The 27596-nt window shown below is 44.9% G+C and overlaps 1 protein-coding gene across 1 annotated transcript; it reads right to left on the reverse strand.

Annotated features, from left to right (window-relative positions):
- Positions 1-25895, reverse strand: kif21b (kinesin family member 21B). Its single transcript, XM_030776192.1, is given in 33 exon segments — positions 1-100; positions 819-1018; positions 2640-2810; positions 3058-3175; positions 3321-3485; positions 3586-3766; positions 4600-4736; positions 9372-9410; positions 12146-12259; positions 12425-12499; positions 12865-13070; positions 13306-13350; positions 13446-13510; positions 13832-13997; positions 14234-14335; positions 14757-14963; positions 15059-15212; positions 15540-15838; positions 16075-16182; positions 16729-16928; positions 17263-17451; positions 17834-17945; positions 18127-18271; positions 19440-19664; positions 19878-19941; positions 20113-20302; positions 21304-21499; positions 21966-22081; positions 22483-22656; positions 23010-23144; positions 23337-23486; positions 24811-24993; positions 25686-25895. Coding segments are annotated over 33 exon segments (4941 nt in total).
- Positions 25896-27596: the final 1701 nt, after the last annotated feature.

The following is a 27596-nucleotide window of genomic DNA, read 5'->3' on the forward strand; positions in this document are numbered from 1 at the left end:
TCATGGGAGGCTGGTGGCCCTGCCCTTGATGGCCAAGACTCGGCGGGGCAGACAGGGGGTGAGCCCAGGAACATAACTCCACAACTTCACCCGGCAATCACTACAGAGCCACCAGCAACAGGCCAGAATCAGGAGAGGTTGCGAAAGAGAGAGAGAGGGAGAGAAAGAGAGAATGAAAGAGAGAGAGAGAGAGAGAGAGAGAGAGAGAGAGAGAGACGGAGAGAGAGAAAGAGAGAGAGAGAGAGAGAGAATGAGGAGCCAGGAGCGAGGATAGTTCAAAGCACACAACTGCACAGTTAGCACCACAAGTTAGTAAAGAAAGGAAAGAACATCTCGACACAAATCTACCAAGTACACATTGACACTTCAACTTCTCTAAACAGTAAGCAGAGAAGAACAGATAGTACTTCCATGCTTTGCCTACAGGAAGCTGAAAGTACAGGTGTAAAATGGAACTGTTTAAAAAAAAAAAAAAAAAAAGGTCTTTTATAATGGAGCCTTTTAAATCATCAACTGTCTGTGAACAGATAATCCAAGATCTCAGGGTCCACAGCCAACAGCCCGTCATGCATTTGTCCAAACTCCTACTCTAATGGCCTAACTAGCAAGAACTTCTTTAACCAATCATAACCTCATGAATTACTCAGTTCTGCGCAAAAAGCAATTATTTCCACTGTTTTTCCAGTCAGGACAGTATAGCTTCTCCTCTGTTCCTCTGTCTCTCTTTCTCCTCATTAAAGTTGATCTCTTTCTTCCCCTAATGATTTCTTTTTTTTGTCATCTTCCTCCATGTGCTCCAATGCTGTAGGGTACTGTACCTGGAGGCAGTGAAGATCTGTTTCGAGTTGGTGCAGATGGCATTAATGGGACTGTCGTGACCTTTGATCTCTCCGATGGGGGTAAAGTTGTCCACGTTCCACACTTTGAGCATGCCCCCCCTGCACGCGCTCAGCAGCATGGGCCGACCAGGTACGTAGGCCAGGGCACAAACCCAGTCTTTGTGTGCATTGGGGATTTGCTGTGGAACAAAAGACAGACGAGGAAGTCAATAGCTGGGACTTTGCCTTTAACTCGCGTTGGTTTTTGGGCCAGCGACTAGAGATTATTCTGGAGTTCTCAAAAGATATCTATTTTATTATTCAATGAGATTTCCAGTGTTTTGCAGAATTTCTTCTCGAGTACCCTGAACAGTTCCTGTATTCGCTCCTTCCCTAAAATGGTTTCTTTGATTTTTACCATTCAAGGGCAGGAGGCTTCACTGACGCTGTGATAAAAGTCTCCCAGGGCTTTAGCGGAACAAAGAATGAATTTCTGAAATAATGGGCTAAAATGTGCATTGCTTTTGTTTAATATACGGTTGGCAGTGACGCGATATCACTAAACCAGCATAGAGGACACAGCAGAATCAGAAGAGTGTTGAAACTGTTCAGTGAACCTGAAGAGCGACTATAAGTCATTACAGCGTTCAGAGACAGAACACACAGAGCTGAAACGCGGCTCATTCTGCACCACAGAATAGCAACATCGAGCTTCCTCACGCGCCGCAGTAATGCAGCCCATAAACCAACGAGATGGCTGACCCCGTATCGCCACAGATCCGCAACTGGCCCCCGGGGAGCTAAACGGGATTTCTCATAACAGACTGAGCCAAAACCACATTATTTGGACAAATTTACTCAGGTGCTGAATCAGTGAGGAGAAACTTGTTTGCTGGGCACATATGAAGACAAACACACTGATTAAACAACGTTAACTACACAGGGATCTCGCCCTTCACAGATACGCGGCATGAGTCTCGACATATTCATTCAAGTGAGCTGTCAATCAACGACTAAACAAAAAAAAAAAAAAAAAAGACACAGACAGTCTTAGGGCAAACTCGAAGAATGTAAGCCATCATTAGCATTAGCATGCACGCATGTGTGCATGTGTGGATTATTCACGTTTTTTCCATTTATGTACTAAAAGCTATTCATTAAGAATCCTGAAATAAACACAGCAGCGTCCCGTCCCTCTGTCTCTCTGATAGGTGGGTAATTGATTGCGACACTGCAATCTCTTCTTGCCTCATAATAATGTCAAATTATCTCTGCCCTTTTCAGCAGAGTGGAGGAGACCTAAACTGTTCAGGTGCAGCACATGGTCTAGTCTAATACAGTAATGGGTTCTGATTGGTTTCCATAATATAGAAAAATAGGGAAAAAATAAGAGCAATCATTAAAAATGCAGCTCAGCTGTGCAATCGTAATGACTTGAGGTGTCATTGCAAGGTGACAAATAAAATAATGGTATAGAACCAATGAGTTGAAGATTAGCTATAATTGCATTCTTGAGGTGCGACAAAATATAATCTTTCAGCAGGATTTTGAACTTAATATTGCTTCTGTCAATCAAGTCGCTTGGCAATGTTAAATGACAATTTAAGCCAATCTTCTTAATCATCCGATCTCTGGTCTCTCACAGGGATCTGCATGCGTGGAGTGTGCGCTTGCAAGTCATACTAGCATAGTCATAATGCACCGTTCACGGATATGAAACTTTTATGAGCAAAAGGCAGCCAAGAGTTCTGAAGCTCTACTTAGCGATAGCACTGGTCCTGAGGATCCATGGATATTAAAATTCTGCCATTGCGCTTTTACCTGGATCAGTTCCTGCTGTTCCAGATCCCATTTCTTAATGCCGTTGTCACGGGAACCGCTAAAAAGGACGTCGCCTTGGATGGCCAGGCACTCAATGCCATCATAATGAGGTGGTTCAAAGTTATGAGCAGGGCCGATGTTCCCCTGGGCGCCCTCCGCCACATCAAACACCTGAACAACATGAATAGCACGGTACTTTTAGCTTCCATACACACAATGTATCAAAGCGCTATAGTCTCTGATCCTACATGGCGAGGTCACCACAAAGGGTTCAGAAAAACTACATAGGATGAAAGCAGGTCCGTGTCATAAAAAAAAAGAAACATATAAGATGACTCGACTGGGGGGAAAAAAAAACTCAGAAATATTCCTGATAGAAATAACATTAACATGTTAATGGATCAAAAGAGCCAGATACCTTCACATAGTGATCCTTTGACCCCGTGATGACCTGGTCTTTGCCTCCTGCAGAATGGCCCACCGTAAGGCACATAACCGATCCGATGTGGCCCGTCAGCTTGCCCGTGGCTTGCATCCTGTCAATACAGATGGTTGGCGTTAGTGTCGGGCTCCCTGACGCGAGCAGGGGGAAACGTGTGATGGGAGCGTTCCGATCCGTTATGAACACTGTAAGACGGGTAAGTTCAGGGCAGTTCTGAGGGGGGGGGGCGCGCACGGTACCTGTTCAGGTCCCATGTTCTGACGGTGTTGCCAGCGGCAGCGTAAAGCACAGAGCCGGAGGGATTCAAGGCAATCTGGTTGATCTGGTATTCACCCTGCGCTGTGGTGATGGTACGGGTGGTGGTACCAGCACAAGCATCACCTGACACCACCTGTCCAGAGGACCTACGAGGACAGGAAAAGACAGACAAAAAGTGAAGAGGGCAATAAAAACGTCATGTCACTTAACCCAAAAAAACCTAAGCCGCGGGACGCGGACACTCACGTGAGGGTGCGCACACATTTGGCTGAGTCGCGGATGTCCCACACTTTGATGTAGGAGGTGGAGACGGTGAAGACCAAACAAGAGCTGCTGCAGTATTTAACAGATACTACGTTGTTGGGGTGTCCTTTGAGTGTGACAATCTCCTGGCCCGTTACCAGGTTCCACATCTTGCAGGTTCGATCTACACGCGAGGGGAAGGGGGGGGGGGGTGGGGGAAGTGACAAACAGCTCTCTATTGAGCCTCGAATTTGCAACCTAGCACCTTTTAAACTACGACAAATGGCTTTCAGGATCACCTTGGAAACACAAGGATGAATAGGCGTAGCATAGAGTCAATGACCAGAGACAGTGCTCTGCATCTCGATAAACCATTTAGCTAATGACCCGTTGACTTGAATGTACATTGGAAATTGAAAATCAGGAGGTACAATTCGCTGATCTCGTTTTAGCACAGGCGAAACCCCCGAGGCAGCGGCGTCGGGATGGCCGCAGAACACAGGAGGCTGCGTCGCACTGAAACACGGGCATAAAGGTCTGTCCACGAGGACACGGTCCTCCGTACCCGAGCCGCTATAGTTTGACGGGCTCTCACGGATCTTTCCCCGCATTTGGTAATAAAACAGCAAATAATCAATCTCCATTTCACCGCCATTAAACAGTGTAGGATCAAAGGAAGTACTATATCTCATCTAAGCCAGGCCATTTTTCATTATCAGCCAAATCACTCCATCAATTCCCCGTGATTTAAACAGGCGTTGAGCTTCGCAGGCCCTTGGTGTTAAAGAATTGGATTATGTAATAGCTTCGGTCTGCAGGGTCACGGAGTAATACTTAATGCCCCTGGCAGTCAAGCCACTCCACTCCCCCATTAACCTGCTTTACAAGAGGAGGCTATTAAAGACCTAAATGAGCCGTGCTGAGTGTGGCTTCTAAATGGAGAGAAATACTCAGGAACTGTGTCTGTGTAAATGTGTTTTGGTACATGGGGGGGGATTATGCATGCGCGGTCCATACCTTTGGATCCGGTAAAGAGCAGTTCGTCTGTGGCGTCGAGACAAAGCACGGGTTTGGAGTGACCCTCTGCCACAGCCACACACTGCAGAGGAGCGGTGCGCCCCCCCTTCAGCCCCCCCGTGGGACTTATCACACCCCTGCGTGGAAACATATGGAGCATATGAAAACTGCAGCTGAAAAGAATGGGTTATTGGCAGGTGCGTGTGCGTGTGCGCGTGCGCGTGCCTGTGTGTGTGAAATAAACGAATTTCAGTGAGTGTCATCAGTCACGTACAGATTACTGCAGTCAAATCCAAGAGCCCGCAGACCAACGAGACGTCTAACACCGGCAGGCAAATAGACGAGCCTCCGCAAATCTTTCACACCATCTCAGTGACCAGCAGCTCTGGACTTTATTATTAACACTGGGGTACTTCATTAGCTTTATCGAGGAACAACTGTGAGCTACAGCTCCAATGCCAAGTCCACACTTTGTCAGTGGTGTTCCATCCGCTCCTGGCACAGTGGGGGTCGTAGATATGGACTCCAGCCAACCAGATTCAAGTTGGTGAAAAACAATAGACAGCAGCCATTGTCTAAAGCAGGTGCTAATTACACTCTGCTGGGCCTTATCTCTTTCAAAGACGGGGCACCCAGATAACCAGAGCGAGAAGATAACAGCACCAGAGATTTGCATGGATGTAATTCCCATGTTGCAGTAAAAAAAAAAAAAAAAAAACGTTCAAACTTTGGCTAAAAATATCATTTAGTCATAGTCATTAATGAAAAGGTTATGATTACTTGCAAAAGAGTATGAGGTTAAACTTATGGAAGCATTTCACAATATACTGGAACTAGTTAATGGCAAGATGCCTGAGAACTTGCCAGATGTTTGACTGAAATCCCTGGCACAGCTGATTTGTTTAAGTGAGCGAAGAAGCAAAATTGTTTACGCACGTCTGAAAATTACAGAGACAAGCTGAGCCTGTGTGTTTATAGTGAGTGACTGTGTGTGTGTGGGGGGGGGGTGTTTGTGTGTGTGTGTGTGTGTGTGTCTGTCTGTCTGTCTATCTGTGTATGTGTATGTGTATGTGTGTGTGTGTGTGTGTGTGTGTGTGTGTGTGTGCGCACGCACGTGTGTGTGGTTAGAAGAGAGAATATGAGATAGGGAGTTTTTTGTGAGCCGTCAGCGGGGGCTATTGTGTTCTTTGAGAGATATAAAAGCCTGAGTATCTGAGGAAAAATACTTAAATGTTTTTTTTTTTTACTTTTTTAATATTTCATTTCACATAAAAGATGAAAACCTCAAAAGAAGCTTTGGTAAAGATGGACAGCAACCCTCTTTTCTTGACAAGCAATCTCTTAGTCAGATCACACCAACTAAGTTCCCTCCAGCACCCAAAAGGCACATCAAAAAACTCTTAACAGTCAAACACCAAAACAAACAGGGCCTCACAGATCAACACACAATGATCGATGATCAGGCCTGTAATTGTTAGGTCAAACTCGCAAAGTCATAAACCATATATGTGTCCTTCCCAGTGTCTCTATGGACATTTATATGAACCAGTGCTTTCAATAAAAAATGTAAAAAAATGTTTTTTTGTGTGTATTTCAATAATATTGTTATTGTCTTGTCCTTTGTCTCTAGGCTGACAAAAATGTCCATGAACACTGCATGACACCTGTCAAGACATTTCATGTCAGTGGATAGAAGGTCTCACTGTAGACAACTCTACCACGCCACGAGGCTGACGATCCACTGCAGTCTAGCCTTGGCAAAAACACTAGTATGTTGGTAACCTAAATCACCATATCTGTCTTCAGAGTATCTCATTGTCTGTTGTGAAGTGACATTCACTGCCATGACATGTGGCAGGCCTTGTTTACGTTTAGAGTTATGATGGCCTTTTGCCGCAGGGTGAGAAAAGAGTTTCCATCTGTGAAGAAATTTAAACACCTACGGTGTTTTCTGATCGAGAGGCTTCCCTACAACGAAATGAAAAAAAAAAAATCCTTAAAAAGATGTTTGTGCTAGTAAGATTGTTTCTGTAGGACTCCTAGAAGGACTGGGAGAGTGAAAATGAATGCAGTAGGGGTTGTTTTCTTGTTGTTGTTTTTTTCTTTTTTTATTCCTGTTTGACTTATGCTTCTACACCCATCCATTATAGAGAGACAGAGAATAAATCTCTGTTTACATAAACAAAATCACAGCTCATCGCTGCCCCCTCTTGGAAACGTCAACTCTCTCCCTTCTTGCCTCGCACAACTAGACCTGCATGCCATCACAGCCAAAAACAAAAACAAAAACAAAAAAAACCAAAAACAAAGCACATCACTTTTCACAAACGAGTGATGTTGCACTTTTCTTGTCATACCTTTTCCCATTCCGTAAGCTACGGCTTGTTTTAGCTGCCAATTAGACCGCTCACTTTCAGAAGAGTCCATCTTTCATCAACCTGGCAAGCCAAAAACAAGCACTCCTCCCCTCAAAAATAATGAGCCTCTCGCACTGTTTGACACCGCTCCCAATGAGCCCGGTCTCTGAGTGCTCTCCAGGAAGCCGTCCGAGTGAGACGGAGATGAAGCCCACGCTGGGATGAAGGGAAATTGGTCTCTGGTGGGCAGAGGCCGGGCCGGCTCTGCCTCTCTGAAGTCCTAATAACGGCGGAGCGGAGCGGAGCCACCGTGCGGGGCCCAGCGGCACGAAGGTGACAGGGGGATGCGTGATTAAAGAGGAAACTGGGACAGAGCGGTTCTCCGGAGAGACGGAAATAAAAAAAAATAAAAGGGAAGAGAGGCCTGACGCTGGAGCTGTCACAGGGTGGGGAACACACAGCAACTACTGAGGTGTGAGGTGTGAGTTGGAGTTCGAGCTGATGAATATGTGGAGGAGCGAGGAGAAAGGTCCCCTACGCACGGCGCAAAAGTTATTTTCAATCTGCTGGAGCTTTCAAGGCAGGGCTCACCAATCTGCATAAAAACTGAACTGGCGTATTTGGACTAGTCCACAGTAGACAGAGTGACCTCACGTACATGAAAACAGATTTCTTTTTTTTCTTGTATACAAGATATATTCATATTCCAGGTAGCACTTATGAGTCCATGGGGGTGTTAACAAAACCATACCTTCATGTTTTCTCATGCAGTGGTTTTGTGACTCTACAACTTCTCATGACGCTCATTATTTGGTCTCTAATTAGAGCCATTCAGAGTAAAGCACCGTTTCAAGAGTAGTGTGTCATGCTGAGCAAGCCGATGAACATTACTATCAAAAACCATCAAACATCCTCAAACTCAAAAACACACACAGAGAGAGAGAAGCTTCATGCAGTGCCGCTATGTCAAAAGTGATGAGACAATCACACTTTAACAGAAACCTCGGTGAAACCATACCGTAGAAGTATAGCGTAAAGAAAAAAAAAAAAAAAAAGGAGATCTTTCAAATCAAATCGACATGCAGTATTTGGTCTGATGAAGAGTGAGCTCGTGGTTCTGGACCCCGAGAGGCCCGGGAGGAAACCGGATCAAGTGAACAACAGGAGAGCCGTCACATCCAGCCTGCCTTCCCTTTGTCATCTCTGTGTCTCTCCAGAGAAGCTCAGGAGGGAGGAAGAATGTGACAGACTTATAAACCCTATGGAATAACGGGGGAGGGACGTCACGTGAATGAACCTTATCAGCCTGGTTCCATACAGGGCATTAGGCAGACCACCAACCAAATCAAACAAAAGCTTTCCCTCGTCCAACGGCAGTCTTGTGACGATCAAAACCGCCCAATGTAAGACTTTAGATGAATGATGTCCGGAGCGGACTGATCCTCCTGGCTCGGTTTTGAAGCTTATCTGCTTGCCCGGACGTCATGGCGAGATCAGTCACTTCCTTCGGCCTGCACGGCGTCACTTAATAGCTCGTGAGCAATCTATGGACTGTGAGCCCAATACTATAGAGGGGAAAGATGTACCAGCTTATCAGTCAGTCTAAGGTACCACTCTCACTGACTGGAAAATAAAGAGCTTGCTCTCACCAACTTATTAGTTTCTGATGAGATGAGAAGAGGGCAACTCAACAGGAACAAGAAAAAGAAAAACAAAACAATCCTGCTGTCGGCGTCATGGGAGCTATAAGAGGTGCTGAGAAATCTCACAAGTGCCTTGCTAGATAAGGGAGGGAGAACTGAGCCGCATCCCAGGAAAGAGCCTGTAGGCTAAGATGCAGTTTGTAGGGGGTAACCTCCTAATGTGTCCATTGTAAAAACAGGGAATTTCCTCAAAGGGATTAATCAAGCATCGCTGCAATAATCATCGGCAAGCACCAGTGCTCCCCAGAATTAGCCAACATTTGATCTCAAGAAACATTTCTCTATTTCTCAGCATTGGCCAGAATCTGACGGAGAAGTAACAGGGAAATTAAAAAGCAGAACACGGAGATCCAAACGGAGCGGCGAGGAACGCAGCATTTTAAGCGTTTGAAATGCCGCGGTACGGATTTCACGAATCTGCCACGGGAGCAACATCTTTGGTTGCATATTTTAAGTGAAAATCTCCATTTCAAAACAACGTACGGGCAGCTGAAGTCTTAAAGCTCACGTTAAATAGGCTTTCAGGTCATAAGGTTCATTCAGTTCACACAGGGATCACAGCAAACACAGAACAGAAATGGGGGGGGGGGGGGGGGGGAACTGAGGAAAAGCATGCTTCCAAAAGGACCACACCCCCCCTGAAGCAGGGGGGGCAGGCCAGAGACAGGTCAATCAGGCAAGAGGAGACAGAATGACAGACAGAGATCTCTACCTGAGCACCTCCGAGAGAGAGGAGTCGCTGTCATCCGACCTACAGGGCAGAACAGCAGTAGGGTTAGGGGAAAGGCGGGAGGAGTCAGTAGGAATGGGGGAGGGATTAGGAGAGGAGCCTCTTAGGGAGCAGGCAGTACACAGGAGAGGAGTAGGAGGAAAGGGGGGAAACATTAGCAGGAGAGAGTATGCAGAGATTATTAGGAAGGATTACTGAAATCGGACCGGACATCGAAGGAGGAGCCCACTCGGCTGTCTGAATGAAAAGATTTGCTCCTGGCGTCCTCGGCACAGCGGTTTCACTTTATTGAACTTCGTGAGATTTGCAACTTGTGTAACCACAAAACTATTTACTGTTCTCGGTACACTTCATGGGTCAAATCACAGAACCGTTATTACAGTAGGAAGAAAGTGAGAGGAAGGCATTTAATGTATCTTGCGGGATACACAGGAGCAAATGTTTTCCACAGGCAGAAAGGTATCTGGATGGCTGAACCTCTTGTTTCAGATTTTATGATACACCCTATCCCTCAAAGAAACATAATTCCACACATCAATTCATGGTTAACATTCAAAGGCATTGAGTACTCACCAAAGCACCCTCGTTCTGACTCGCGTAACTCGGTCTTATCGTGGATGTCTTTGATCGCACTTTCATATGATCATTTTACAGGGGCTTCAGCAGAGTCCCATAGAGTTAAATTTTCTTTTAGTCCATAGATTTGATTAGACAGATAATCCACAAGATTTGATTTGGCTCACTGGACAGTGCCCCTGGCAATAAAAGGCTACGGCTGTGAACTCCGCAAAATTGGATATATACGTGCAGTGCACTTCAACAAGAGACGCAGTGACTAAAAGATGAGGGGGGGGGGGGGGACTAGCATCTAGCATCCACCCCTGAAGAAATATTAACTGAACTAGAGGTTAATGAAGTTCCTTTCATTTGAACCAACATGTCCTGTGTTATGCAATTTCTATTAGTTTGCAAATCACCACGTTTTTGAATACATGAATTAATCTGTGTCAACGAACGGCTGTGACAAGACGCCAGCGGTCTCCGTTTTGTCCCCCCTAACATTCTTGAATATACACTGATGATAATGATGAATTCAGATAATTAATATTAAGGTGTATGAACGTGTAGCCCTTCTGTGCTTCGGCAGCTTCCGTACTCTCCACAGAATGTCCGGATATCGTGTCCTGACCTCTAATTAAGATTTGTGTTTGCGTTCAGCTGGCGATGACTCAAACACAAATGAATAAACAGTGGAACAAGTTATTAATACAGAGTTGACATACAGTCGTAACCTGACTCACCGTGGTACGTAAGAGGCTGATCAGTCAGGATCGTTTTTTTTTTTTTTTATGGTGTGTGACAATAAAAAGAAGATGAAGAAGAAGAAGAACGATGATAATAATAAGTACACAAAAACAATCAACCAAAAAAAAGGTGTGAAGAAAACCAGTAAAACGAAGGCAGACGGTACTATCACAAACTCGGTGGTGGTTACAGAAAAAAAAAAACAAGACAAACTCTACTGTCGCACAGATTCTCACACTCCACTTTGAGCCTACAGACACACGCAGAGCGAGTGATAAAGGGAGCGTGGAGAAAACAGAAAATGACAAGGTGGAAAGTGTTCAAATGAATATCAGTGGAAGGTGACCACAAAAACCTGAAAAACAAAAAAAACAAGGGCAGATAACAGCCTGTCCGACAGTAAAATTAAGGAGGAGGCCAACAAATTACAGCCTCCGATTTCTAGGTGTCCACCCACATGCATGGGTCATATTCCAGGGGTAAGAAATAAGGAGATAAATCACTGACAGATGCATCAAATGATCAATTTAGCCCTCTATGGCAATAACAGACACTGCTGATTCAATTACCAAGAAAGACTGCCTTCAAAACCATCTTCGGAAAAAAAAAATAATTGGTTATCCTGGCCTAATTTCATCTCTCTTGGTGCTCTAATGAGACTCCGCAGGGCTCTTGTTCAAACTTTAACTTATCCTATGTGCTTCTCATTATCCTCGAATTCCTCCGACCATTAGAGATCAATACTGCCAGCAGTTCCCAGGGATAGCACAGCGTCCTAAGAACTAAAAATGTGACAAAAATCGTTTCTGGCTTATAGCTACAGTTGATTAAGCAAAAGGAGTTATTTTCTTATTCCATGCTTTACAAGGATGCCTGTGCTCTGCTGTCAGCAATAACTACAATTCCACTCATAGTGATTCTCAACTGATGGTTTAGATCATCTTTTCTATGGTTTCCTAGAAGGCAAATAAACACGGACTGAGAGAGAAAAAAGAAAAAAACAGAAGAGAAGAAAAGAGAAAAAAAAGAGAATGACGAAAACGTGAAGATAAACAAAACAAACATGAAAAAGATGAATAAATTGATTGTACTTGGCTTATTCTTTGCTTTGTGGGCGATATCATACGTTGACAAGAATCTTTGGTATGTTGTGTCAAACCTGAGGTTGCTCCTCTCATGGTTAATCAGTTCTATTATCATTATTCTTTTACTGATGCCAGATTGGTGCAGTAATATCTGTTCAGTCAATGTCGGTATGTGTAGTAAGCATGTCTGTCTTGGCTGATTCACTCTATTACTGATGCAGTAACCAGATGTTTCTTTCCTTGCTGTACAACGGATGAACAAACTCTCCTCTTGAAATTTGTGAGGAACGGAGGCGGGTTGGGAGGCCGAGGTCTGAGAGGAGAGCAGGGTGTGTGTGTGTGTGTGTGTGTGTGTTTGTCACTCACTTGTCGAGCGCGGAGCCCTGGCTCTGATTGCTGGTGAGGCGAGAGAAAACGTTGCGGTCATTGCGGGGTCGTAGCGGAGGAGAAGAGGGCGGGGTATAAATCACATCCTGAGGCCTAGAAACAAAACGCAGCTACGATAAACACTCTGGAAATACATTAAGCGCACTAAAACAACGAAACGGTTTCATAAATACATCTGTGCTAAACTTGATTTAAATCATTTCTAATCATGACAAAAACCCGTGTTATTAAATTGTTAGCTCTAAGCAGCTGAATTACCTATATGGCTGGACTCTGTCATATGACTGTCTTCTGGTCAAAGGAGATGTATCAGATCCCCTAGACTGTCTGGGACTGAAAAATGTATGCATATACATAATTCAGCAGATTTTTTCACTGGTGAAATATGTCCTTAAATAAACGCAAACTCTCGAATCCTAAGAACAGTAGCGGGATCAGACTTAATGAAGAAAGATGTAACACAGTGTTCCAAACTCATTCACAACAAATCACATGTATCAAATATCATTAAACAAAAGATATGCATTATCTAGAGCACAATGAAAACTGCAAACGCAGCCAGTTACAAAGTTCAATGCATCGTTTGATCAAATTGACATTTTTAAAATCATTTCTGCTCCTGTTAGGTAAATTACAATCTGACACACAATGTTGCATTATGTCAGACGTGGCGTCAGGGATAGCGTAGAGACACTCACAACGTGTGTCCTCTGACAGGAAGGCTGATGGTTCGAGAGACTCTGTCCCTGGAGTAGGGCTCTCTGAGGGAGAAGCCCAGGCTGTTTTCGTGGATCTCCGTAAGGGAGGCCAGAGACTTGGTGATGTTCTTTGTGGTGGAGTCTAAGATGGGACCCAGGTACTCTGCAGATATGGCCTTCATCTGCCCAGAGAGTCGTGGCTCTGCCTGTTAATAACACGACAGCACCTCGTTATGCTCTGCTGCCACCTACTGGCCTTTGTTTTTGACTTTATTTTTTAGGGCTTTTGTATCAAACGACTAGGACAATTACATTGGTCAAATGACATAACTGACTGAAAATGTTTAAGGATGTTGAAATTTTGTTTTAAAAGCAGAATATTTAAATCACATTTAATGAGAATGGAAATGATAAAACTTCAGTGCTAGAATGCTGCTTTACCTTCAGTTTGAAGTCATCTTGGCTTGCTGAGGCTTTCATTTGGGACTGAGAATAGCTGTAGACAGAAGAGACAATGATAACCATGAATCCTCGCTCTAAAAACACATCTGGATTTGACAATGCGAGTCTTGACACGACACTCACCTGATCTCAGAAGCCTGGCTGAACTCTGACGCCTCTTCATCCGTGCTAACATAGCCATTCTCTGTGGAGGACACCGAGTTTTATGATAAACTGTCACTAAACACCATGTCCAAGTCACAGAGATGCATTAGACCTCAGGGGGAAAAAAAAACTGAGGGACAGCTTAGAGAGAATGGAGACACTGCTAGGATGCACTGAAATTAACTAAGAGAGTAAGGAGAGATTTGACACTTAAGAAACAAAAGGTGGAAAAATGAAAACAAATAAAGCATTTCCTGAGACATTCATTCTCACTCAGAAAAAAACAAACAAAAAAAAACCATGCATGCTAGCAGTGAGAGGTGGATATCAGACTTAAAGTTATGGGTATGTATCCTCTTACCCTGCTGAACATTGTGAATGAGAGCCTGTAACTCAGGGATGCATTCCGCCTTCTCTCGCAACGCATCAAGGATCACATGGTTCTGAGCAGAGCCAATCATGTCGGTCTGACGGAGCTGGCCCTCCAGCAGGCGAATCTGAGCCTCTTTCTGGGCTACTTGAAGCCCCTTTAAAAACACAAAAAGTGGACATCGGTTACGAAAATTCTCTGTCTCTCTACCTGCAGGTCCTCGAGGTACCAAAAGAGGAAATTACTGAGGTTTCAAAATTTGATTAATCTAAGCCCAAATTCTGAATTCTATAATAAATTCATTGTCAGGCTTGAGTAATAGAACAGTTAAATGTCCTTTCGTTCTCTCAGTATAACATGAGCTGTGGGACAGATGTGTGTAATAGCACTTGCCTTGTCGATTGAGGCCTTCAGGAAATGGTCCAGGAGGTGTCGTGCCTCAGCCAGTGAACAGGAGCTGATGACCACTGAGGTGTCCACTGAGTCCAGTTCATCCTGGAGACAGACATCTGGCATTCAGGCCTCTTACACGCACTTCAACTAACACTGTTAATTACTTCTAATTATGTTCTGGTTCAATTTGAATCATTAGTTAAGCATTTCCAAACCAGTGATATAATCTTCGTTATCAACTCAAACAGTAGTCTGATTAAAATCTGTACTGTTAAAGGCATTTTTAAGATGTTATTCTCTCTTGATTATGTAACCTACACCTAAGTGCATTGTATGTAATTTTTAATTTTGGTGACAACTGTAGTCCACAGCTGAGAAAGGAATACCATGGTTTGCAATTTTTGCAAAGAATGTAACAGGTGGGAAAAAAAGGTTGAGAAACTCAGATCACACAATGGTTTATGCAACTGCTGCCTTGTGAAGAAACAGCTTTTGTCAGTAGCCTGCGATATTGCAGCCTTGCCTTGGTTTCCTCGATCTGTACGATGGTGGCCTGGCAGTCAGACAGGCTGTCATTGATATAGTCGATGTTCGCGTTCAGCACTTCAATCTCTTCATTCATTTCCTGCAGAACACGCTCACCCTCCTCTTCCCCGGTCCCCCCCTCGCTCGACAGCTTCTCTCGTTTCCTCAGCAACACCTCCTGCTGGACGGACAGCTCCTCCCGTTTCTAAGGAGCAGGGGAGAAAGAGTCAGACTCCCGACGCTGACGACAGTTAAAGGGCGAGCAGGAAAGCAGACCGAGACGAGGTGACAGGTGGAAACCTTTATGAGTCGATCCATGTCGGCCTCTACGTTACTGATGGTCATTCTCTGCATCACGATATCCATGATCCTCCTCTCCAGTGCCTGCCACTTCTGACGGGCCGTTTTGGCAAAGCTGCTGCCAACCCCCTTTCTCTGAAACTTCTTCCTGCTACTGTCCACATGAAACAAAAAAACAAATTCAAGTTCAAATCAAGTAATTGTAAATATGTTGTGTGCAGATATATTTAAGTTCTGAGGACTATTCTTAACGTTTACTATACATAGGTCAAACAATTATTGTTCTTATAGAAACGACTTAAATGATAAAGAACGCTCGGGAATGACCAATCATATGGATTCATCCACACCAAAGATAGAACCAACTAGATGACAACCGTTTCCAATCTGTCAAAGACTGATATATGGTAATGAAACACAACTGAAGAATGACACTTTTCCACCTCAGTGTCCATTCTCTCTTAGGGGGGGGTCCACTGACCTGGCTACTCGTCCTCCGTTAAGGCTGCTTTCACCTTCACCCAGGTATCCGTTGAGCTTCGTGTTCCACTGGCGTACGATGCTGGAAACGGACCGGGCCGAGTCAGGCTCGGAGGAAGTGGCGCTGCCGGGCAAGATTTCGGATCCAGAGTCCACGGTGTGAAGACGGCGAGGCACGCGACCGGCCACGCGCTCGGACATGGGCTTGGCCAGCCGTCGCAGGGCGGTCACCTCCTGAGTCTTTCTCCTGAGGACTATCTCCTGCTGTCGCTTCTGGGACTCCAGAGCACGGATCTGATACTGAAAAAAACACACAGGCAGAAAGCTTTGATTTCACAGCAGCAGTCCTGAAACTTTCAAAGAGAACCATGTCCCGCCGCAACTACGTTGAAGACTCAGAAGCTTATCTCACAAATTTCACAAATCATTATTTTAGGGCTCGTTACACGCTAAAGGATCCAAAAATCAAAGGCGTATTTTCCATGTGCTAAGACAGGGATGACACTCTGGGTATAATAACGCGCCGCTGAACTAACCTCCTGTCGACGCTGCTCTTTTTTGAGCTGAGCGATCTCTCTGTTCCTCTTGGCCTCAATCATTCTCCGCCGCTGCTGTTCCTCCTTCATCTGCTTCATTAATGCCACCTATAACAAATGACTTCCAGCATTCAAAAGGATTCCTATTCCAAAAAAAAAAAAAAACTGGGCCAAGTACTACACAAACAAACACTGCGCTGAGTTCAAGTACATGTACCGTTAATGTCGTGACTGAGTTGCCTTCCACCTGCAGATACTTCAATTACTTCTACTTCAATTACGATTTTCAAATCATCAATCCTGTTAAAGCCAGATTTTCGTATAGGTCTTTAGCTCATTAGCTGATTCAAGATACCGTGCTAGGAGCAAAGGATCAATGAGATCCCATCACAGTAAAGACAGCTGTTATGAATCTGGTCTGCTTTCTAACATCACCACTTTATTACGTAAGCCATATATTTATAATCAAATCCTTAGACATTTTCAGCATATTCCTCTTAAAGAGAACAGAATGTCAGATGCTTTCTGTGTGTATATAAAAAAAAACCCCTAAAAACCACAGTGCATCTCACTAAATTCCAAACAGAACGATCTTCAACACCTGTAGGGGGCAGTGTTAATCTACAGCCGATCGGTGAACAGTCCTGCACTTACCTTGGCCTTCTTCATCTCGGTCACTTCTGCCTGCAGTTTTTTTAGCTCTCTCTCATAGCGGCCCTGGTTCTTCAGCAGGCGCGCATGCTCCTTCTGTGCAGCCTGCAGTTTGAGGAGGTCCCTGTTCATCTCCTTCAGACGTTTCTCGTAATCGGATTTGATCTTACTGGCCTTCTCCTCGGTGTAATTCTCCATAGACACTGTTAGAGCGGATAACGCACGGGGTAAGATTTTTTGTAAACGGGAACATCAGTTTGGATTTATTTTTAATTCCTCGTTAAACAAACATCACTCTTTGCGGTAAATGACTAAGGAAAACTGGCTGAAAGGAAAGGTACAGCGCAGTGCATGGAGAGCGTAGGACAAGCTCGTCAGAAGCTTGTCATGGCTTGTCATTCATTTTAAATGAAACACTGACGCATTACCACAAAGAAGACGGCGTCATGCGACAGTCGAGTCACAGACGGTCGAGTTTGCGCCATGAGGGCAGCCATACAGAGCATGGGCCAAACAGACTGTACAGTACAGACTCACTGAGGTTGTGCAGTACGCGGTCTCTCTCCAGCTGTGTGTCTCTGATCTTATTCTGCAGCAGGATCAGTTTCTCCTCGTACTGGAGCTTGAGCGTCAGTAACCTGCGCTGGCTGTTCTCCAGTTCATCTATCAGCTTCTGTTTGATCTCGATCTCGCAGGTCAGCTCGGCAAGGTCCACCTGGAAGTTAGCTGAAACAAGACAGAGAGAGCAGAGGTCAGTCACTCGCAGTGGTCACTCATTCCCGTTTGGTGAAATCTCTCTCATGTTCTGTCTCTCCCGTCACGCGGCAACGGTTTTCACATCGTTATGTCGTCTTTCTGTTTTCTGTAGTGTCCGTCTCTCTGACGACTGCTGTCATCCCGTCCTTGTTATTTCTGAGGCTACTCTGTCAGCTTCCTGTAGTTTGTCATGTCTGTGGCTCTGATGACGGCTTTCTCCCCTGTCCCTTTCCATTTCTCTCACATAAAAATGTCAATCTTCGCATTTTCTTTCTTTTTTCACAAAGAAAGGTTAAAAAAAAAAAAAAAGTCAAACAAGCCCCTCAGACAATCTCTAGACCCAGAAGCTTACCCTTTTCATCTGAGTCCGAGTCCGAGTCCACCAGGCTCTCGTCGCTGTCAAACTCTTCGTCCTCTCTGGTCTCCTCTTCCTCATCCTCTTCATCTTCATCACAACCACTCTCCTCCTGCTCCTCTTCCTGGAGAGGATACATACCGTCCTGGCGGCAGAGACGGTCATAAAGTCAAGCTTTTCAACATTAATCCTTAAGCCTTCTAACATACGCTCACAGGAACCAATTCCAAGTTGTTTCAATAATGAAAAAGGGTAATCCAACTCACAACTTCAAGTTTTTTCAAACTCACTTCCTCGGCGTTGTTATCATCAGAATCTCCATCCCCGGTCCCCCTGCTCTCTCCATTCTCTCTGTTCATCTCATCTTCTCTGTTCCCTCCGTTCTCCTGTGTATGGAGCTTGGCTCTCTTCTTCAAACCCTTTTCTTTGTCCGGACTGTGAGAAAGGCAAAAAAAAAAAAAAAATCAGATTAAAACACAATGAACATTTTAACAGCATGAAAATTGATAATAACGAGAATCAAACATTATTATCACTCTATAATCTTGACATCTTGGGGTCAAGCGGCAGTCATTACGGATGGGGACTGTTGGGACCATAATGTCAAAATCCACTTTGGCTTTAAAACAACCCCTCTCATGTTCTGTTGAAGTAATACAGCCATGAGGAAATGTTTAATTGTGATTTAATATCACCAAGGGGACTGCTAATAGCCAGAAGATTAATACAAGAACACAATGATTTTGCCCTTTGTGGGTCAGATGAGTCATTCCCCAACTTTAGCAGTAAAAGCCCTGTCCCTTCTCTTCCCCTGTTCACAAAACGAGCACTCCAGATCAAAGAGGGCAGCAATTACCACAGACCCCTTTCCCATTAAAGCCAAATTGGTCTCACATAGTCCACAAGGATTGGGCATGGCCCTACTGCTCATTACCAAGAGAGAGAGAGAGCAGATTTACTGAGGGCCATTTGTGTCTGAGCCAAAAAGTTGTCCTTCCCTCTAGTCAGAAATGAACCCCACACACACACACACACACACACACAGAGAGAGAGACACACAGACACACACAGAGAGAGAGAGACACGCAGACACACAGTGATAACTCTGAGTCTGGCAGACAGCTTTTACAGCCCCTCATCAGCGCCAACGTTAAACCCGAAAAGAGAGGACATCTCTCGACTCTCTCAGCTACATTTGTTGCTAATAATGAGCTGAGGAGTGTTTTTACAGATACCAGGAGTAACAGCTGTCTAAAGCAGCACACCGATGCCATTTAAGAAGGGTCTGTGAGCCACTAAATTGGCTGTTTTGCTGCAGACGCTTTGAAACACACTACGACGTGGGCGGCCGGAGCGCAGCGTCTTCACGACCGCGCGGATCGTGAATTAAGGCGGCGCAACAAAGAACAACAAATACTTTAGTCACACAGAAGAAAATCAGATCCTCATTTAGTGAATGAACGCAGCTGTACATAACCTGAAGGAAAATTTGAAACTTTGCTCTAAAGGATTAAAAGTGACTTTATTAGCGGGGCGGGAGCGCGTACGGTGAGGCAGCTCGGCGAGGGAAAAACCTTCGACGGACATTTGGACGTTTTCCCACCTTTTTCTCCGCTGGTTTCTCTCCTTCTTCTTAAGTCTTTCAATGTCCTGCTTAGCCTGCCGGATGAGGTCTGACATCTCCGCCTCCCTGGAGATGGAGGGGGAGGAGGCCAAGGGGAGTCCAGCGGGCGAGCCATGGGAGGCGGGGTACGGAGGTCTAGCAGACAGCCGAGACACACTACGCCGAAGAGACTCGTTCATGGCCTCACTCTCCAGGAGCTTAGATCTGTTACAGAGAGAGAGAGAGAGGGAGAACTAGAGTGATGATATGATTACAGCATTATAGAAATTATGAAAATATATTTCCGCAACAATTTTTTAATGAACACCTTCATTGTGCTTGTTATGCTTTTGTTTTGCATGGCGTACACGACTTGAATGCATTATCGATATACAAGCTGACAAATGTCTGATATACAAAGGGACAAGATTATCTTACCTGAGTTCTTCGATCTCTCTGATGTAGTTTTGGATAAGTATACCAATCTCCTCGTTACTCTCACCTGTACAGCACAGATTAGAGAAAAGCAAGTACTATTATCTGATTTGGGATCTCACTTCACTGCGGTACACTGTGGACTGGTCCATTTTCCACACATACAGACATGTAATCTTAGCAATGCTGTTAGAGGTAACTGGAGACTACCCTCCACCACTAGGGGGTGCTCTCTCACCTGTCTTGGCCAGCAGAAGGTTGACTTCGTTAGTGAGAAGTTGAGTGACTCTGGTGTTAAGGTGGTCGATTGTCTCCTGCATGGCCTTAACACGCATGCGCAGTGTTTCATTCTCCTTCTGGAGCATGGAGTTCTCCTGGAAAAGATCACTGAAACCCTCTGACCCATCTTCACAGGCCACACGCTTCCCCTGAAGACACAGAGCAAGAGTGAGAGAGACGGAGAGAGAGAGAGTGTGTCAGCTCACGCTGTTAAGTCCACTCCATTGAGTTAACCTCTTATCTGTCAGCACAGTTCATCTCTCCACACAACAATCCTACTAACCCAGAGCTTCATTCAACAAGGTCATCAAAGACCCTCACTAAACGAAAGCCTACGGTCCATTAACCTGACAGTTGAGCGAGATTAAATGAACTGACTTCCTGCTAATCACGTTATCATGCCCCACAACCTCACACGCCATGACCTTCATTGTCTTCCCAAGTTATGAAACACAGATAGTATTTCCACTGGTTGGCAAATGGAAAAATAACCAGACGTATTGCTGGGAAAATCTAGGCTTCTTCCCCGTAGGAATAGGCTATACTAAAGGTTGGTGACTAGATCATTCCAAACACTCAAGCCAAATTAAACTGTCTCGTGTTTATAGACATGCCCGCATGTAGACCACGTTCAAGTTCTCCAACAGGAGGAGGAATCCCTAGATTTGCTTTCAAAGTTGTTTCTGATTTTCAATTTCCAGGACCGGTTGTTTATTTTTTGTGGAGGACAAAATAAACAGAACGACATTTCCTGTTTTCATTCGGCTTAGCCAGTGTGACTGTTTGGCTGGAGTCCACACTCCACTGACACAGTGACTTTTCACATCCTGTCACAAGTGATGTATGGAGAATGGGCTTACGTCCAGTACAGAGAAATTACTGCACATATTTGATGTCAGCGTGAAAGCTTTTCGCCGAAACAGTGGCGCTCCAGTTAAACTGTGCTTTTCGGCAGAATAACTCCAATAAGGAAATATCTTTTTTTTTTTTCCCCTAATAAAGCCTGATTTAGGTCATGCTCATTTTCATGTTGCAATGGTTTTGTGAAAGTACTTTGCATGCGGTTTGTCACAGGGCGTGCAACATGTATATTAGCCCTTGACGATAAACAAATCTCGTTCTCTGTCTTCTTCCTTCTCCTTCTACTTACTGCTTTGTACTCCATCAGCTCCATCTGCAGACGAGCTATCTCTGCCCGCAGGGCACTGATCTGCTGACTGGTCTTGTCCTGGTTCACCACCACTTTGTTCTTGATGTTGCGAGCACGGTTGGCGTACTTCAGTGTGTTTAAGGTCTCCATGAAATCGCGGTCCGAGGGGCTAACGCAGGCTATCATCACTGTGCGGCTACGGACACAGAGGAAACAAAAAAAAAACAGGAGGGGGAAAACCTTGTGTCAGTCACTTATGAAATGTACTAATGGGAATACAGATTCCAAACACATACACACGAACGCATACATGTATTGGCAGTAAAACTTTTAATGGTTTATGATGCCAGTGAGTGCTCTGGAGTTGAATCGGTCTTACTGGGGCCCCTCATGTTTTATTCAAATCCTGGATGGATCGTCAATCATAAACATATGCGTCCATTTAGCCCCGGCGACCACGTGCTAAAAATCTGGGCACCACACACAAACGTGGCGAATTGCATTACCAGCCCGTGATAGCTGACCGAAGAGCGAGTGGGTGAAACAATGCCTGCATTATGGAAAATGACCTCCATTTCTAACTGCATGACCATTGTATGTGCGTGTTTGCGTGTGTGTAAACATGCAGAGCTGAGACAATGTGGGTTGTGCTGGTACTGTACCTGTTGCCTCCGAGCGAATCTTGCAGCAGACGAGTGAGTTTGGAGTCTCTGTAAGGCACGTGACCACCTTTCTTACTCTGATCTCCCAATGCGCTAATCACATTACCCAGAGCCAGCTGCAAACACACACACACACACACACACAGAAACACACCCCGTCACACACCGCCACACACCACCACACACTGTGGTCAGCCTGACCTAAATGAGATTAAATGCTTTTAAACAGTCTCTCTTAACAAAACATTAACTGAGTTACAGAAACAATGGCTTTTGCTTTTGCTTCGCTTTAATTCCGGAACTCTCCGCCGATCTTATAAAACATCACTAAGAAGCTCTAGAACTCGTTTTAATGAATTCTAACGAGACCAAGAAGGCAAACTAGAAAACTGCCACCTCATCACTCCTCATTACATAAACTGTACAGTCAGCTAAGAGGAGCTTGATAACAACTGGTCCCAATAAAACACATTAAAGCCACTGCCAAGTCAGCACAGTGTTTGACTAAGCCTTGTACCAGGCCACAGTTGATGGAGATGCCTTCTCTAGCTCGCTCCCCGGTGGCTCCAGTGCGTTTCAGTCGCTCTGAGCCGGCCAGGTCCACAAAGTGAAACTTGGCGGTCAGTGTTTCATATTCCGGCTGTGAGATAGGTTCTTCACCCACTCCATTCACCTCTACGGTGCCATTCACCTGTGGAGAGATAGGGGAGAGAGATAGGGACGTCTGACACACCCTGACAAAGTCCTGATGAGTGCAGTAAACGCCTCTGAAGCAGTTTCGCAATCATGCAGGGTTATGTACAGTTTTATAATGCATGCGATATGGTTAGCTGTCCTTGGAAGCACTGCAGGTTCTCTCTGTCGTTTTATTTAAACTCTTTATCGGTAACGCACTTCTGATAGCAATTCACAGTCTGACTGAATGCGTTCATGTCTTCATTTCACAACATAGCAATGAAAGATTTCCAATGACAGTTTCACTATATTACAGAAGAGCCGTTATCTAAGGTTTGTGCTCTGCCTTTGTACCCAGCTGACCCTTACCAGTTGTGGCTGTTGGCACACCCTCATCTGGCAGAGGTGGATGGTGAAGATGGCATGGGAGCGAGAGCTCTGAGCGTTCATCTGTGTGCTGGCAGTGGTACGGGACAAAGCTCCCAACTTCAGACACTGAAGCAACTGTGCACACATCATGGGAGAAGTGAGCGTCGGTCAACAAAAGGACACATCGACTCACACATACAATACATAGACACATATTTGATTAACAGTTCCATTACGAGATTGACTTCGATAAACTTTAAAGACACATATACATAACACACGTAGCAGTGCAGTTACATAAAGCAGGGACACGGGCATGTAACTGACCTCCTCTTCTGAGCTGACCAGTCGTGAAGTGACTCCCGTGGTGTAGATGCCACCGCTACTGTCCTCGTGGATCTTGATGTTCGATTTCCTGCCTCGAGCGTCGGGGTCGCGTGCTGTGTCAAACAGGTCCAGGATTTCCTCATTGTAGAGCTGGAAGACAAATGCATAGAGACTCTGACCTATCGGAGAGCAAAGGTCAAAGGGCAGAGAGATCTCAGCCTTCCAAGCAGCACTCTTGGGGGGGGGGGGGGGGGGGGGGGTACCATGGACCACACAAGCTACCAAACCAGAGCCTGTTTATGATAAACATTGATAACCCACTGAACTGAGGGTAAAGACTTCAAGCTGGCCAAATAAACAAGAGAGAGGATGAGAAGACTGAGGGGGAGGGGAGGCAGTTTGAAGATAAAGACAAAGCCAGGCGGTGAGAGAAAGGAGAAAAGAGAGAGAAGGAAAAAGAAAAGCTGTGGCCCAGCTGAGAACAAGACGTGTTCAGAGAGAGAGAGAGAGAGAGAGAGAGAGAGAGAGAGAGACAGACAGACAAAGACGTAATAAAAGGAAGAAGAAAAATGGTGTGGAAGAGGACATGTTGCAGCATAAAAAAGCCTGAGAGAGAGAGAGAGAGAGACTGATAGATAGAGAGAGAGAGAATAGGAGTTCAGCACAGGGCCAAACTAATAGAATAAGCGACAGAATAAGGGCATATCAGAGGCCCATTAGGTCAGTCCCTCGGGAACTTCCTTTTCACAGCGGCAACGATGCAGCTTTTGAAAAATTTCAGCGATTATTCTCTTAGGAGGACCGCAGCGAAACCAGATTCTGCCGAACAGGCATCAGCCCGTTCCAGAGCACACACAACAAGGACCGACAAAACGTCCGTTTCCATATTGGAAGTCATTAGTTTAAAAGGAGGTTATCATCTGTTTTTAAGACCTATACGAGCTCTCTGGCAGCTGCCGGACTGGCTCACAGTTAATGTCAGGGACAATGACAAATGTCAACCAGGAATCAGATTTGTTTAAAGATTTCACCTCATCTGTCATCACTGTCACTTTCTGTTTCTATTCAGGACTTGATTTACATGCATGATGTAATTTAGGGCAGCTCTGTTTAACACGATCATTATATTGAACAATGAGACACAGATTAATGTGGTTGGAACGGTGGTCTGGAAAGGACCAGGGTAAAGTGATTGAGCCATCTGCCCCCACTGAACGAAGCAGCCTGGGGAATTATCCAAATTATAATATATAAACACATTACGTGAATGTATACCTAATGACTTATAATCATAAAAAATTACCACTAATCAAATGTGTCAGACACGGGGTTGAGTCTTAGCGGTCGGTGTTAACACACATCCATGTAGTCGAACATGCAACTGCAATCACCAAGCTGCGAGCCTCGTTACGAGTCCTCAATGCGGCAAAACAGGGAATTTGGAAAAACCGTGTCATGTTTGTTTTGTCCTCACCTCTAAGAACTGAGCGCTGACTTTAAATTCGGGTGGATGCGTGCCTGCTTCCTGCGCCTCCTGCTGTCTTCTCTGTATGCCCTGGAAGAGCTGGCGAACCGCCCGTGGGATAATGCCCTGCTCCTCCTCACACACAGTCACGTCAAAGCCCGTCCCCATGGTGTACGTCTTCCCTGACCCCGTCTGTGGACCAGCAGAGAAAATAAAAAAAATACAGCAGTATAAATATGACGTGCATATACACACATAATCGCAAACATATAGTATATTCAGAGACAAGTGTCGCAAGTGGTTTTGTTTTTTTTGTTTTTTTTGTCTGATTCGTGAGCTTAGGATACGTGTCTTAACGAACATTCTCCTTACAGACATTGGAGGCTTGAAGCAGTATAAAATGTTCATTTATCCTGCTAACCTTCCCACGCCATCTACCAACTCTGGCAAGAGTCCAGTATTCACAGATAAAAAAAACCAGAGTGACACAGACACACACACACTGAAGGAAATCGCTGCAGACCGCTCTCCGCGGTGGCTACACAAGCGTGACGTGACGTGCCGTGGATAATGAGCCAGTCTGTGACACTGTGTCAACACAGAGAAACACTCACAGCCGCCACAACACGTTGGGCCGAAATGCCCGCCCGTGCTATGAGAGTGCATCGTTCAGTTCAACTCCCTCAAAGAAATAATGCATGCTCTCCACTACAGAGCAGTATAGATTAACGAGATGAACTATCAAATATTCATATTCAGCTGACAGCATGATGAAAACATGTATAAGCACTATGTAAGAGTCAGTGGCCACGGGACCGCGATGTGAAACTGCTCTGAGCTGTGAGTCCGGCTTTAAAAGCGTGTACGTTTGTGCGTTTCCCTACCTGTCCGTAGGCAAAGACGGTGGCGTTGTATCCTTCGAAACAGCCCTCGATCAGCTTCTGAACACAGGCGTTGTAGATCTGATGCTGCTGGGCGTCCATGTCAAACACAAAATCATAAGTGAAGGCCTTGTCCTTCCCCAACAGCACCTGGGGCTCCCCGGGGGTCACCAGGGTACAGACGTGGCATCCCTCAATTTTTTCCTTGGCCATCTGAGGGCGGATCCTGAAATAAATAAACACAAGCACAAACATTCAAACAGTGCAAAATGTCCTTAGAAACACAGACTACACCCGTTACCTCTGTATGCTGTAAACCTCTCCTGAATAACTTAGACAATGCTTTATTTCAAGGACAGAACAGGAATTTGTTCAGAATTATTAAAAACGGATACAGAGATTAAGCTCATTTAGTTATCCCCCCGCACAAATAAAGCAACAGAGTTTATAAATTCTCACAATTCATTAGTCAGACATCTAATTCCTGGTCACATCATCATTAGAGTGTTATTAGATTCTCCGTCACAAACGAGATTAGGTTCACTCAGAGACAAATCTGCATCTTCCCAAGAAAACACTGCCTTAGGAGGGACCGTTCCGGTAATAATGTTTTATAAATATTTTCCACCTGCAAATATGAACATGTTTTGCAAGAATTTGGGATTTTTTTTCTTTTTTTAATCCTTATGAGGCAAATCTATCTGGCAAAGTCTATAAGCTGATAACAGTGATGACCACTAAAAATGCCGGGTTTAAACAGAAAGCCCCTCTTCACTGGCTTAATCTAAGCACCCAGACTCCTACTGAGTGGATAATGGGGAAAGCAATTGAAATTGCAATGTCTGCAATTTCTGTCATAGTCACAGTCACCAAAATACACACTGTATTATACACACACTTATATGGGAGTGTCATTAAAACAGACAAAGGAAGGATCTGAACGGACATAAGAACACCACTGGAACTGGAACATAAAAGCCACGCAAAAGCAGACACCGGCCTACTGAAGTAATAAATAACCCACTGGGACATAAGGTAAACCATTAAAAGCGGGCCTCGTGTGGACTGGATTCGCAATCACTTAGAAATAGCACTGACACGCCCATCACACAAAAGCATGTACACAAAGACCCCCACCCATTAACACACACACACACGCGCGCGCGCGCGTGCGCATGCAGGGTCACCCCTGAGCCCCTCCCCCTTTGCTGATCACAGCGTTTTCTTTGTGACCACCTCTCCAGATCCTCCTCTCCTTTCAACCGTATGCAGTGAGTCTTCAGAGCCGCAATCTGGTCAAGGACCAACCAGAGGGAATTTCAAATATTACACATCACATTATTTCAATTGGCTTTATGGAGTTTTTACAGACACAACGGAATGAAAAAGTTCACTAGGAGGTTGCAAGGTCATTTCAATTCATTTCATTTCATGTCTTTCCATTTTTAGACCGTCATCAAGTGGATTACCGCAGTTCAAAACCACTAAGCAATGGTGTTTCAAAACTAATTCCTAATGTATACCTTTTCTATTGACAGTTCCTTTGTTTATTATGTCAATAAAGGTAGGTGTGAGAGAGAGCCGGGAGGCAGCTGTTGCATGCACCGGAACAAAAGCATTCATCCGCGGTAAAAGACCCTTAGAGAAGCACACAGGAGACAAGGTTCCCTGTTCTGACCACAGTCAAAAAAGACAGTCATACAGAACCTCCGCAAGACGACCACAGTGAAAACAGATCAGCAAACATGTGCAGCCCATGCGTAAGCATCTGCTTCCGACCGTCAAAATGCTGTTTACTGAGAGAAGATTGTTAGTGTTGATTTGGTTTGACCTTCTTTTCCAAAAAGCCTTAAGCCTTAAACCCAAAAGCCTTAAACCTTTTTCCTGTACCTTATTCCAAAATCTCCTGTACCG

This window comes from Chanos chanos, chromosome 6, assembly GCF_902362185.1.
Source record: "Chanos chanos chromosome 6, fChaCha1.1, whole genome shotgun sequence".
Taxonomy (NCBI): Eukaryota; Metazoa; Chordata; class Actinopteri; order Gonorynchiformes; family Chanidae; genus Chanos; species Chanos chanos.